This window comes from Euprymna scolopes, chromosome 7 (assembly GCF_053919585.1).
Source record: "Euprymna scolopes isolate OS-2025 chromosome 7, ASM5391958v1, whole genome shotgun sequence".
Taxonomy (NCBI): Eukaryota; Metazoa; Mollusca; class Cephalopoda; order Sepiida; family Sepiolidae; genus Euprymna; species Euprymna scolopes.
The window spans coordinates 559,948-573,675 of record NC_136488.1 but is presented as its reverse complement, the minus strand read 5'-3'; the positions used below and the strand labels follow the sequence as shown (position 1 = coordinate 573,675).

The window sequence follows — 13,728 nt, the reverse complement described above, 5'->3', positions numbered from 1 at the left end:
ATAATAGTATTTATTTCTGCAATCATTATTGGCTACATATCTGCATATATTTTTGCCGTTTCGATTTCTTCAGAAATGAACCAAAACAATAGACGGTAATTCTGTTAATACAAATCTTTCTGTTATTTGTAGAGGAAAGTAAGAGGTGGAAAATAACTAAAAGACAAAGAGAAAAAAAGGTAGCAAGGAGATACTTACCAGTTTAATTGGAAGGCCTTAATTCTTTCTTGTAACGATTTATAATACTTTTAGTTGTTTTTATTTTTCTTTCTCATTTATGATCTTATAGTACAATGCTTATTATGACAGTGTGAATTGGAATTGATATGATCTAGCATATATTCGAATTACTAACAAATTCTTGACCCATAAAACCCTCACCACTGAACTCAACACATGTACATAAACATAAGTATACATGATCGCACATGTACAGATTCCTGAGTTGCTCCGATACACATATACTTAAAAGAATATTCAATATATATAGCAATAAAAACCATCATACACACACATATATATATATATATATATATATATATATATATATATATATATATATATGTGTGCAGTGATGTGTGGAAGTGAAATCTGACTATTAACGGTTGTGGACATGAGTGGCATATAGTATATGGAGATGTGTCCCAACTGGAAACTTTGATGCAATAGCCACGTAGAAAGAATGAATGAAAGTTTTGGCTTAGTAAATAAAGAACAGATAATGTAGCAGGATCCATTCACATATCTTCCATACTTTGTACGGGTGAACAGTATAAAAGCCACCTTGAAATAAGATTTAACGTCCAGATAATAATTAACTCAGGCTCTCAATCACTTGACAATGATTCAAGTTCTCTTTAGTAGGCAATCAAGTTCTCTCTTCATCTTTACCCTGTGTGCGTTAGTTTTTACTCAACTGTACTTTCTGCACAAATGCTAAGGCACAGACCCCCCACAAGAATAAGGTTTCTCACCAGTTATTCTAGTTAACTCCAGTAGGCAACCAAGTTCTCTCTTCATCTTTACCTTTTTTTTTATTGACTTTAGTTAGTTTTAAGAGGTCAAGGGAGCTAACCCCTCCTTAAGCTAACACTTGATTTCATTAAGATTTGGATTTTTATCCATGGGCACTTTTAAGGATAGATGTTATTCCCTTTATGGTTGTCAACTGTATTTCATTACAGCTTGGTCTTCCAGGGATTGTTTCCAAGCATTATTGGAGATTCTTTTTTATTATACCAGTTGTTTCCATCACAACTAGTATAATGTTTATTTCTTTTAGAGACCATGTTTTTCGCATTCAGTTCTATTAAGTCCATAGTCATCTGGAATGGTGACATCAATAATGAGAACAGTTCTTTCGGGCTTGTTCCATATTACAACGTCTGGCTGGATGGCCTTGTGTTGATGTATCTGCCTGGCTGTATGTCTTTGTCATAGAACACTGTCACCTTTCCGTTTGATGTTATCGGTGATGGCTTATGTTCTCAGATGTTTGATGATTTGAAAAACTGCATCTCTCCATATATTTTCCAATGGAAGAATTTACATACTTTGTTGTGTCAGTGTAAAGACCATCTGCCAATAGGATTTGGCATCCAGAAATTAGGTGGCATGGGCTCTAAATTGTTGATTGGCAAAACCTGCACTGGCTCTGTGTGCTTTTGTATGTGTTTAGTTAACTGTACTTTTTATGCAAATGCTGAGGCACAGATCCCGTAAGAATCATGTATTGTTTTTAAATCATTTTTTAGATCTTCATATTTTGTTATTTTTTCGCATTCAGCTCTAATGGCTTAATGTCTTTCATGTATTGAATCGCCTGTGTTTAGTCAATTGTATTTTTTATGCAAATGCTGAAGCACAGACCCCACAAGAATTCAAGAGTGCCCCTCCTTTAGGGGAGCTTGCTTGATATCCCCACTTTCTCGACATTGTGTCACATCATGCTTAGATGGGTAGCAGGTAAATCTAGACCCCACAAGAATAGTGTATCGTTTTTAAATCATTTTTAGGTCCTGATATTCCTGTTATTTTTTTGCGTTTAGTTCTATTGTTGATAGTCATTTGGAAGCAGATCTTTTTGGCTTGTTCCATATTACAATGTCTGACTTAATAAACTTGACTTTTATGTATCTGTTCATCTATGTATTTGCATATGTTTAGTCAACTGTACTTTCTGTGCAAATGCTGAGGCACAAACCCCACAAGAATAGGGCTTCTCACCAGTGTGTATCTGCCGGTGTCGTTTCAATTTTGAATTATCTGTAAATGATGATCCGCAATCAACACAGCCATAAGGTCTTTCACCAGTGTGAGTTCGTACATGTTTCCGCAAGTTTTCCTTCTGTGAAAACGAGGCTCCACACATTTCACATGGATATGGTTTATCGCCAGTATGCGTCTGCATATGTCGTCGCAACCTCGACTTCACCGAAAACGAAGATTCACATAATTCACAGCTAAAAGGTTTCTCCCCTGTATGTCGCCGGGTGTGAACTTCCAAGTGTTGCTTCTGTGAAAATGACGAGTTGCAAACCTGACAGCAAAAGGGTTTTTCACCAGTGTGTGCTCTCATGTGAACTCTCAAGCTGTGTTTTCGTGAAAATGACAAACTGCAAACTTCACAGGTGAAAGGTTTCACTTCTGTGTGTGTTTGTATGTGCGTCCGCAGTGTCGAATTCTGTGAAAATTTGGAGCCACAAACTTCACACCAATACGGTTTCTCTCCAGTGTGTGTTCTCATATGAGCTTTCAATGCAGAATTTTGAGCAAATGAAACTCCACACTCTTCACATCGATAAGGTTTCTCACCAGTGTGTGTTCGGACATGTCTTGCTAAGGATGCGCTGCAAGAACTAGAAAAATCACAGGCTTCACAAGAATAAGATTTTGTGTAAATTTTTTGGTGTTTTTCTAAGGATGAATTCTCGGAAAACACAGCTTCACATGTGTCGAATGTATAATTTTTTTCTGCACTGTTTTTTTCCATTCTTATAGTTTGTGAGTTACAATCAAATTAATATCATCAGTTTAGATTCAAGGAAAACTACACACTTCTAATATTCTGTTTTTCATAATTTCATTCCACTAGAACATATCATCTACTTAAAAAATATTCCTTGCTTTTGCATGGATATTTTAAAAGATATACAAGGTTTATTCACTGATATTGGGGTTAATTTGTAATGTGATCAAGTTAAAAATGTGATACTATCAACCTTTTCCAAAGTGTTAGGATGTAGGGGTGAAAAAAAACCCATTTATGACAAAAAAGGAAATAGATTTATCAGTAGAAAAATAGATAGGAAGTTGTTCACAAAGGAACACAAAAAAAGGCCATGATGGTCTTGTTAATCAAAATATTGCACTAAAGAAAAAATGCTCAGTAAATATATTTTAGAATTAGTTTCAGATGTGGTGGTGGGGTTTATGACAGTTTATGATGATTGGGGCACTCTTAGGTTTGTAGCATTTAATAACAGTCCAATTGAGAACACTTGTGAGTTGGACACAGTCAAAAGCAGATTGTGGCTCAGAAAAGATGACAAAATTAATTGATCAACCGACTGATGAACAGCCTGAGCAGACAACTAAGATGTGGAGATTAGCGTTCAGAATGCTGATGGCTTCTCTCTCATACACACACAGAGTGTAACTGGTATTTGCAGAATGTGTCAGAGTTTTTGTTATTGGTACTTTGCTTTATTTTATATTTTTATACGTTTAAAACATAGCACAACCTCCTCGGCAGCTGCCAATGTAAGAGAAAATATGGCCAGAAGATGAAAGAACAAAAATCCATGGCACACAACATTAGGGTCAATAATCCTTGTTAAGTAGGGGATTATGTGTTCTTATCACAAAAGAATAAAATGTGCAGACTAGGAATAATTTTAATTCAAACTAAATTTTTCCAGTGAAGATCGACTAACTTAACACAAGTCAAATTTAATGTCATCGATTCTTATGAATTATTGATTCATTTCTGATTCGCTTTATTATTAATTCATTTTTGATTCGCTTAAAATGTTACATTCATATTTTAAGAGAAACGAAAAAAAGGAAAGGTTTAGTCCCTCATATTAGTGTTAATCCTTAATGTGTATATGTAAAAGATAAGTATTATCCCAAATGTAACTGTATTGCTTCAGTGAGAGTACTCTACATATTTTAGGAATAAGTTTAATCCTGAATATATATTAATATAGTTATAGTTCCATCAGTAGATGTATTTGATACACACATTGAAGTTTTACATGCTTAATATCGATGAGAATCTATAGATCAAAGTTTCAAGAACATAGTTGTATAAATTTTATAAATGAGTTTAATCCTGACTCTGCATCTGCAAGTGTGAATTTAATATTATCAGTTCATTTTACAATCAATATTTTATTTTCAGTTCTTTTAATATCAAACTTGTAATGATGAATTATGCATAGTCATTAACTGAATTCATTTCTTCTGCTCAACTGCAAGTGATATCTGTAAATAAAAAGTATATTATAAAGAATTTATATAAAAAATAATTTTAAACCAATTTTCATAATTAATATCAATGGATTATATTTCTGAATTTTTAGATACTACTTGTCAATATAGATAACAATATGTATATATATATATATGCATACATACATACATTTATATATATACATACATATATATATATATATATATATATATATATATATATAAAATGCTCTGCTGAGGTCACTTCCGTTCTCTCTAAACTCTTCAACAAATGCCTTAACGAATCTTGTTTTCCTGGCTGCTGGAAAACTGCTTCTGTGATACCAGTTTACAAAAACACTGGTGAAAGAACTGATCCATTAAATTATCGTCCAATTAGCCTCCTCCTGCTTATCGCCAAAATATTTGAGTCCTTAATTAATCAAGCCCTAGTTCACCACCTTAAGCTACTAAACTTCTGTCTAATCACCAATATGGATTTAGGAAAGCCCGTTCTACTGCAGATATTCTAACTGTAATCTCTGAACGATTAAACCAAGCACTGGATAAGGCAGGGGAGTGCAGGGCTGTAGCACTAGATATATTTAAGGCTTTTAACAGGGTATGGCACGATGGTTTTCTCATAAAAATAAAATCCTATGGTATTACTGGACAAATGCTTAGCATAATTAGATCCTTCTTAAATGAGAGAAGAATCCAGGTTGTCCTTGATAGGTGTACATCCAAAAAATTTGATATAAATGTGGGTGTACCTCAGGGATCGATCCTTGGACCTTTATTATTTCTGATATTCATAAATGATTTACCTGATAAAATTGTCTGAGATGGGTACATTTGCCGACGACACCATGCTCTATAGCAGGTATGTGGGGAAAACTAATGAGCACATATCTAAGGTAATGGCTGACACCCTAGAGGAAGACCTTCAGTCTGTAGTGGAATGGGGTCATAAATGGATGGTAACGTTCAACACTGCCAAGACAAAGCTCATTTCCTTTAATAATTACATGAAACCTAACCAACTACCAATAGCTATGGCTAGAGATTTTACCTGAAAGCACTTCGTTCAAGCTCCTTGGCTTAACGTTCACAGGAAACATGAGTTAAAATAGATACATTGAGATCATTGTCAAAGCTGCTGCAAAGGTGGGCTCCCTATACCATGCTAGAAAGTTACTTATGCCTAAAAGTATACTGTACCTCTACAAAGCCCCATTCGCCGATGTATGGAGTACTGCTGTCATATTTGGGCTAAATTGGGTTCCAATCTAATAGGTCCTGAATTGTCATCTAAGCTTCAGACCCTGTCCCATCGACGAAATGTTGCATCCCTCTGCCTGTTTTACAAGTATTTCAATAGTGGGTGCTCTGACGAACTACAAGCCCTTGTACCCCCTTGATGAAAATACCCCTGACAAACTCGACAAGCAGCAAAGTCCCACCCCTACACAGTGGAGATCCCTAGATGTAAGAAAGCCTTCTACTCTAATAGCTTCTTCCCCAGAACTGCAGGACTTTGCAATTCTCTTCCTTTTTCCTACTTCCCCAACTGTATGGACATGCAGATGTTCAAGTGTAGTATGAACAGACATTTTGCTGCTCAACTCCCTACATAGTACCCCTGCAACTTAGGTCCCTGATAGTAGCCCCCTACATCAAAGTGCCAATGTGCTTTGTTTGGGGTGAAAATGTAATATGTGTGTGTGTGTGTGTGTGTGTGTGTGTGTGTCTAATTTGATTTGAGATCATTTTTGATGAATTTGTTTTTTCAAAATCTTGAATAAATTTTAAATATTTTTAAATCTGTTTCCACAAATAATTATAAAATAAATTTTAATTCTGTCCCTCTTTTCACTCACCTCAGCTTAAAAATTTGTCTAAAATCAGAAGATAAATTTAGTTGATTAGATTTTATCTGATTTGACTAACAAAATATTGTTGCTACCAGATTTCACAATTTTCAATAGATCAGATATTTTAAATCGTATGTCCTCATAAAAAACTATAATTTAAAAACTATATTGTATGAACTATGTGTATATAAGTTAGAAAGGAATTTAATTCTGCCTTTACTTTCATTACTGTATTGCATTCACTTATGTTCAACCCAGATAAGCAGATTGCTACTGGAGCATGAGAGACTCCTGGCGAATCAGGGACCATGTCTACAAAGACACTACGTAGTACGTCGAGTAACAAGATGGTTTTTCACATTATATTTAAATTTCTGCATGTTAGTACAGTTAGAGTAGCAGAGAACATGAGAATTCTAAAGGCTCGGAGTTTGAGAGTAGAATCTATTAGAGTAGAAAGCTTTTATGGTATCTAGGGATATCTACACTGAAGGCATGGGATTTTGCTGGTTGACGAGTTAGTCAGATGTATTTATGTTGAGAAGACATAAGTGCTATGAGCTTGTCAAACCACATTCCAACAAGGCACTTGTAAAACAAGCACAGAGATGTAACACTGTGGCAATAAGACAGGGGTTGGAACTTGGTTGATATTGCAAGACCTATTAGATTGGAGACTCTTTTTTTGAACCCTGTCTAAGAAGGAAAGACTAGTGGGAGATGCATTAACCTAGATATGGCAACAATACTCCATGCATGGGAAAATGATTGCTTAGTAGAGATACAGGAGAAAACCCCACTTATTTTGCAACAGCTTTAGCAATTTCTTCTAGGTGTTTGTTCCAATTTATGTTGCTTATGAAGGTTAGGCAGACAGTGTGAATAATGAACTCTCAGGTAGAGTGGTATTAGTCGTAACAATTAGCCGAGAAGGTTTCTTGCAATTGTTTAAGGAAAACATAGCATTAAATTTTACCATTCATTTATGTCATAATTTCACATTAAGATTCCTTTAATCCTTACTTCACAAAAAAGGGAGAAAACTGCTGTTTTCTATTTGAGTGGGTTGTGTGTAGGGATTTTCAATCCTTTCATAGTATTCATCTTAAATATTTTAATCCATTATCCTTGAGTCGCTTTTATGCCTTGATAAGTGGTGACACATGAGTAAAACAAAAAGAAATTTCTATATTTGCACGAAAAGAGTAAACCATATAAGGGATAGCTCAAAATTTGATCAAAAAACATACTATATAAGTTCACTTGTCCATTCAAAGAATGTATTCCTAAATCTCAATCCGAACACACATAATACTTACAATATTTATAAACATGAAACAGTGACAACGCTTAGCATTTTAAAGTTAAAGATATCAGATCAAATCAAGATAAAGTTTATGATTACAATCAAAATAATTTTCTTTTTGCTAAGGTATGTGTTTATCAGCCACTGTCGAATCAGACCTCTCTAATTTCCTATCTTGACCAAGGATTGTAGTGGGGTTGCAAATAATGAGTCTATTTATCCAACCAAGATAGTGCATAAGAAGGTGGTCTTAGATATCCATAGAAGTGCAATCGGCATATTCTACAGTTCTAACGAGCAGAGTGTCATAAACTACTACTAATAATTTTTTTTTTCTGAAACAATAAAAATAAAGAATAAAGTAGTAAAAGTATTATTTAGATTTTAAAATGAATCTTGACCATTAAATGGAGTGAGGAGGTCAGCAGTGCTTGCTGATATATCAGCTCTGATATCCTTTCCTTGTTGTAACACATCATCATTGCCACCTTCTGTTTTGACATGTGGAAATGTTTAGCAGTCAGCCAAAGGAAAGGAGAAGGCTGCACACTGATTAGAAGTTTGCAGAGAAAATCCTCTTCTAACCTTTTTCCATGGCCATCTTGAATCAGATTAAAAATTTCCTTTTGGCCGCATTATTTTTTTTGTTTCTGTCTGTATGAGATACATTCATTAAAAGTTTTAACCAGCACAGCCTGAATAAAAAGTGTTTTTGGCTGTCCTAACTTGAAACATTTGAAAGAGAGAATTGAAAGCAAGGAATTCTTTTTTCATGGAAAAGGGATGGTTACTGGAGTACGTTTTTATTGTTTGGAGATAAAAGGGAGGCAATCATTTCAACTTTGTTGAATGTTATTTATACTGGATTTGAAGGAAGAACATTTGGGGGGGGGGCAGAACAAGGAAAATTTTTTTTATTTGTTTGAAACTCATGTTTGACCTGGTAAAAAAAAACCCTCAAATCTAATATATCCCGCACTAACAGCCAAGCTCCAACCTATGTCCCTTCACCACAATATTGCATCCCTGTTCCTGTATTAATACAACTTTTTCTCTATCGCTTCGTCATAAAATTTTATTTTGTTAATTAAGAAATACTTGATTAGTTTACATGACTAATGTAGCAACCAATCTAATGGAAAACATCCAAGAATTTCATTGTTTGCATTAAATGTTAACTTATCTAAGGAAGATAAAACTTTTTTCTAAAAATGATTTTTATTTCTACAGAATTTGAATCGAACTGTTCTACTGTTTTGTTTTTATAACTGATTTTTTTCCTCCTAACTTAAACTAACTCTAGATTTTAAGTTTAGTTTAGTAAAAATCGGATTGGTTCAATTCAACTGCTGTAGAAGCACCAACATTAATTTATTTCCAGGCATTTTATACTATAAGCAGCACAATTAAAATGTTGTTGAAAAACAAAAATAAAAGTTACTCTTCTAGCCAGCTGGATAATTTTTTGTGTTTCAACTTATTTGAAAGCATTTATAAAGTTTAAAAAAACAAAACAAAACAAAAAAAAACAAGTAGCGTTGAGTGTTAATAATAAGACAAATGTCGGACATGAGACGGTCACATCTTTGAAGTCTCGACAATCTCTCAAAAATAGAATATTAAACAAAATACTGGTAAAAACACCCATTTATTTGTCATAGGACCTAGTTTTGAAAGCCGATCTACTTTTCGATTGTATTTGAAAGATTAGAGACTAAAGTTAATTTCCTGAAGGAAAAAAATATTTGTACACGTGAAAAAAATGTTATAAAAAATGTTTTCATGGCGAGCTAACCAATTCTCTAAATTTTGAAGTTAAATCAATACATTGTAAAAATCCTTTAAAAGATAAATATTAGTTTTCTGGGTCTATTTCAAAGATAATTAGTAAAGTCCTAAGATATTGAATTAAATAAAAAAAACAAAAAAAAAACAACTTGTTTGTACAAAAATAACTTAATTAGCCTTCAAAAAGCAAGTTCGCCAAAAACGCAACAAATAAAGGTTTGTAAACACGATTATAAGGAGGCCCAAAATTTCAGCCAAAATGAAGTTATGATAGTAAAAGGAGGTAGGGGTGTCAGATTTCTTCTTCTTTTTTTTTCCCCCAGACGTGCATCCATATATTCCTATTCTGAATGTTTGTATCAATTTTTTTATCATTTTTAAATTTAATTATTTTTTATGTTCCTGTTTTTAAATTTAATTTTTTTAAAATTATTGTTCGAGATTATATAAAAATTATGTTAAGCCGAAAGTTTCACATTCTTGCGAGCAAAGAAATTATTAAAATCTTGCATATAAAAATTATGCAAAATCTGTAATAAAAAAAAAAAACAGTAGAAATATTTTTGCTATTATAATTTTTTTTAGTTAAAATATTAAATAAACAATACTTAATTCAATGGTAATATCGGTAGTTCGAGAACTTCATTTTTCTTCGAGTTATATCGAATTCATTAATACGGACTTTAGGGGCTTTTTTTTCGTAATGTTCCTGTAATAATAATTTTTAAAAAAATTATTGTTACAAATTACGATGCTTTATTTATATAAAAAAAGCAAAAATATATTCTTGTGTTTTTTATTTACTACTGAAAACCATAACTTAAGTAAAGGTATTTTTTGTTTGAACAAAATAATACATTTCCACTCATTTAAATAAAAATAATTAGTTCATTATATTCCGCGATCATTATTTGATAAATACTGAAAATTTCAATAAAATTGGTTAATATCCTGATTTTTGGTGAATTTTTAAGTAAAGGGAAGGGTCAAAATGTTTATACATTTTAAGCATCGGCATTCATTTTGCCCGTACCTGTACATACATTTGTTTTGTCACTTTTTCGATTTTTTGTGTTGATTCCCCGTTTTTATTATAGAGATTATCGGAGGGGGTCACTTAGGTATTATTAATATTTAAACGATTATACTAACATGCAGAACTTTAAATGTAATGTGACCAAATATCTCACTTAGGATACCTCAATAAATCTGGCCCCAAATTAACTTATATCTCTTATTTGTGGTAAAAATGTCTGAGAATTTCATTATTTCGATTAAATATCAGATTTTCAAAAACGAGAAAACTTTTCAAAAAATTATTTTGACTTCCTTTTTTATCATAGAAATTGCGAGGAAAGTCAATTAAGTGTTATTATTACTACTGAAACAATTTTTTAAATGTTAATCATCATTGCGTCGTATTTTGTTTTTAAAAAGTAATTACTTAAAATCAAGTTTTATACACTTACTAGATAATCCAAGGATTAATATTTGTTGATTTCTGAAATTGCGAAAATATTGGATTAAAAAGGATGAACTGCGATCATCTCTTCAATGTTTTCAGTTTGTGAGGGAAGAACAAATAATTATAAGACAAGTTAATTAAAAGTGACGTGTTTCATGGTGAGTCTATAAACAGGTTCGCAGAAAATTAAAGAAAATGGAAATTTGGCAGTTCTACAGTGTAGAACTTCTACACTATTGGGACGATATTTGGTAAATAGTAAAACTGAATTTCATGACCACAATGGTATATACATATTCCTCGTATTTTTAAGATGATTATATCCAAAAATTACGAAAACCGATAAGGTAGATAATTATTTATTAAAGAAAATAAAAAATAAAATTTGATGAAAACGATCGTAAAACACAGGAGAATACAAAAGGGAGGTAATTTTCCGTTTAAATTCAAATAAGATGGCGGAAAATTTTCACCTGCTAACACCATTAAAGTTGTTTTGTTTAATAATTCAGTAATATTTGGGTAATTTCGACTACACAATTTGGAAGCTACCATTGTAAAAAAGAAAAACAAAACAAAAAAAACATCAGATGAAACCATTGTTTTTTTTTGTTTTTATTTTAAATCTGAAAACTCTATTTATCGACTACAAAATCTCGTCCCAATTCTGTAGAAGCGGCGAAAATTTACATAAACCATTTTGAAACAGGATAGACTTCTTTTAGTGAATACTATTATTTTTTTGCTAAGACACCATGAATGTCGACCTCCTGACCTGCCCCCCCCCCCACATGCAAATTTTGCATAAAGACGCTTTAATGACGCTCCCTTGTGCTAGAAGTACGCATGCGCAAGCAGTTTCGTCTGTTTTATCTACTCATTCTTTTTTTTTTTTTTTTTACTTAAATGATTTGTCTTTAACTTAAATTAATTTAGTTTATTTTTTCGTGCGCGTGTTTATTTTCATTTTAATAAAATACATTTTTCACACAACTTTTTCACGCGCATGTTTATTTTAATGTTAATTTGGTGCTTCTTGTCTATAATTAGGCCGAAAAATATTTTTACAAGAAAAATCTGAAGAAAATCTTTATAATGTACGTACTTGTCACTGCATGAAGATGTCACATTCCAAAAATCACGTAAATCGATTAAGTAGTTTTTTTTATTTAAGAAAATCAAATATTATCACACGTTTTAGCGAAAAATTGCTTTACGCCATCTTGTTTGAGACTGATACGGATACGCTACTAACGACACCTGTCGGAAATATCAACAAGGGCAGACAATCGATTAAAAATTTTTTTTTTTATTCTTAAATGTCGAAAACACTTTTTTTTAAAATACAAAATCGCAAAATTTGATTTTCTTTATATATATATATATATATATATATATATATATATATATATATATATATACACTTGATTGATTTATCTTGTATATTTTCATCTAAGTTTTTCATGTTCGCTTATTAAAGTCTGTTTTCAAACGAAAAAACAACCCAGTGTTTTCGACATTCTTTTTATTAAAAGAAGTCAATTTATTTATTTATTAAATAAGTTAATTTATTATATTGTATTATAAAAAAGTGTTTTCGACACTTACGAAAAAAACAAAAAAAAACAGTGTTTTCCAATTTTTGTTTCCAAATCGATTGTCTGTCCTTGTTGATCCTATATTTCTGATAGGTGTCGTTAGTAGCATATCAGTCTCAAACAAGATGGCGTGAAGCATTGCTTCACTGAAGCAATTCTTTGCTAAAACGTGTGATAATATTTGATTTTCTTAAATTAAAAAAAAAAAAACTACTTGATCGATTTATGTGATTTTTGAAATATGACATCTTCATGCAGTGACAAGTACGTATATTATAAAGATTTCTTTCAGATTTTTCTTGTAAAATTTTTTTTTTCGGCCCAATTATAGACATGCACCGTTAGTTTCATTTATTTCCAAATTTTCCAAGCCAATAAATTTCATTTAACTTAAATAAAATAAATTTAGTTCATTTCATTTAAAAAAAATAAAAATTAAAAAAATAAAAATTAAAAAAATAAAAATTAAAAAAATAGCGCGGGTCATAAAAGGCAAAAGCACGAAATTTTATTTAAAAAAAAACTCAACATGCACGAATAAATGAAAGAAAATGAACTAAATTTATTAAAGTTAAAGAAAAATTATTTAAGTAAAAACAAAATTAAAGAATTAGTAAATAAAACGGCCGAAACTACTTGCGCATGCATACTTCTAGCGCAAGGGAGTGCCGTTAAAGTGTCTTTACGCAAAACATGCGTGTGTGCAGGACTGCAGGGTCCATATTCATGGTGCCTTACCTTATTTTTTTTATAAAATTATTTCAATACGAAAAATATAAGGTACTACAATCTTATTATCATTCAGCCTTAACTTTCTTTATATTTAGATAAAAAGAAAAGTTAGCTATTACCGTGCGTAGCTGGTTTGAAGCAAGGTTGCAAAAAAATACTTCCTTCGCGATCCTCTTCTTAGGTCTCTTAACTACAAGTAACAAAGTACTCTCCACTAGTGAGGAAGGTTTTTTTAAAATGACAGATGTACCTTCCTCTATTATTAGTAATATGGTTCGTCTTGGACTTTAGAAGAGCACCTTCTGCCCCAGCAGCTACACTTTGGTAAGTTAGCCCATTATTTACAGAGAGAGAGAGAGAGAGAGAGAGAGAGAGAGAGAGAGAGAGAGAGAGAGAGAGAGAGCATAGTTAATTCACAGTAAGTTAAGCTTGAAGCAAGAAGTAGAGATTAATGTTGTAACAGGTTGCTTTGTTGTAACCTTGATTTTACTCCAAGCTCTAGAAGCAGAT

General features: G+C 32.1%; 1 protein-coding gene across 1 annotated transcript; it reads right to left on the bottom strand.

Annotated features, from left to right (window-relative positions):
• Nucleotides 1–1,534: 1,534 nt before the first annotated feature.
• On the bottom strand, nucleotides 1,535–11,033 carry LOC145279585 (uncharacterized). The gene is made up of 2 exons (XM_080130750.1): nucleotides 10,893–11,033; nucleotides 1,535–4,488 (listed from the first exon to the last, which is right to left on the bottom strand). The coding sequence occupies exon 2, from the start codon at nucleotides 2,990–2,992 to the stop codon at nucleotides 2,141–2,143; it is 852 nt and encodes a 283-aa protein (XP_079986876.1). The 5' UTR covers nucleotides 2,993–4,488; nucleotides 10,893–11,033; the 3' UTR covers nucleotides 1,535–2,140.
• Nucleotides 11,034–13,728: the final 2,695 nt, after the last annotated feature.

Excerpts from the sequence above, each read along its gene's own strand:
- LOC145279585 (XM_080130750.1), bottom strand. The coding sequence starts at position 2,992 with ATGGAAAAAAACAGTGCAGAAAAAAATTATACATTCGACACATGTGAA.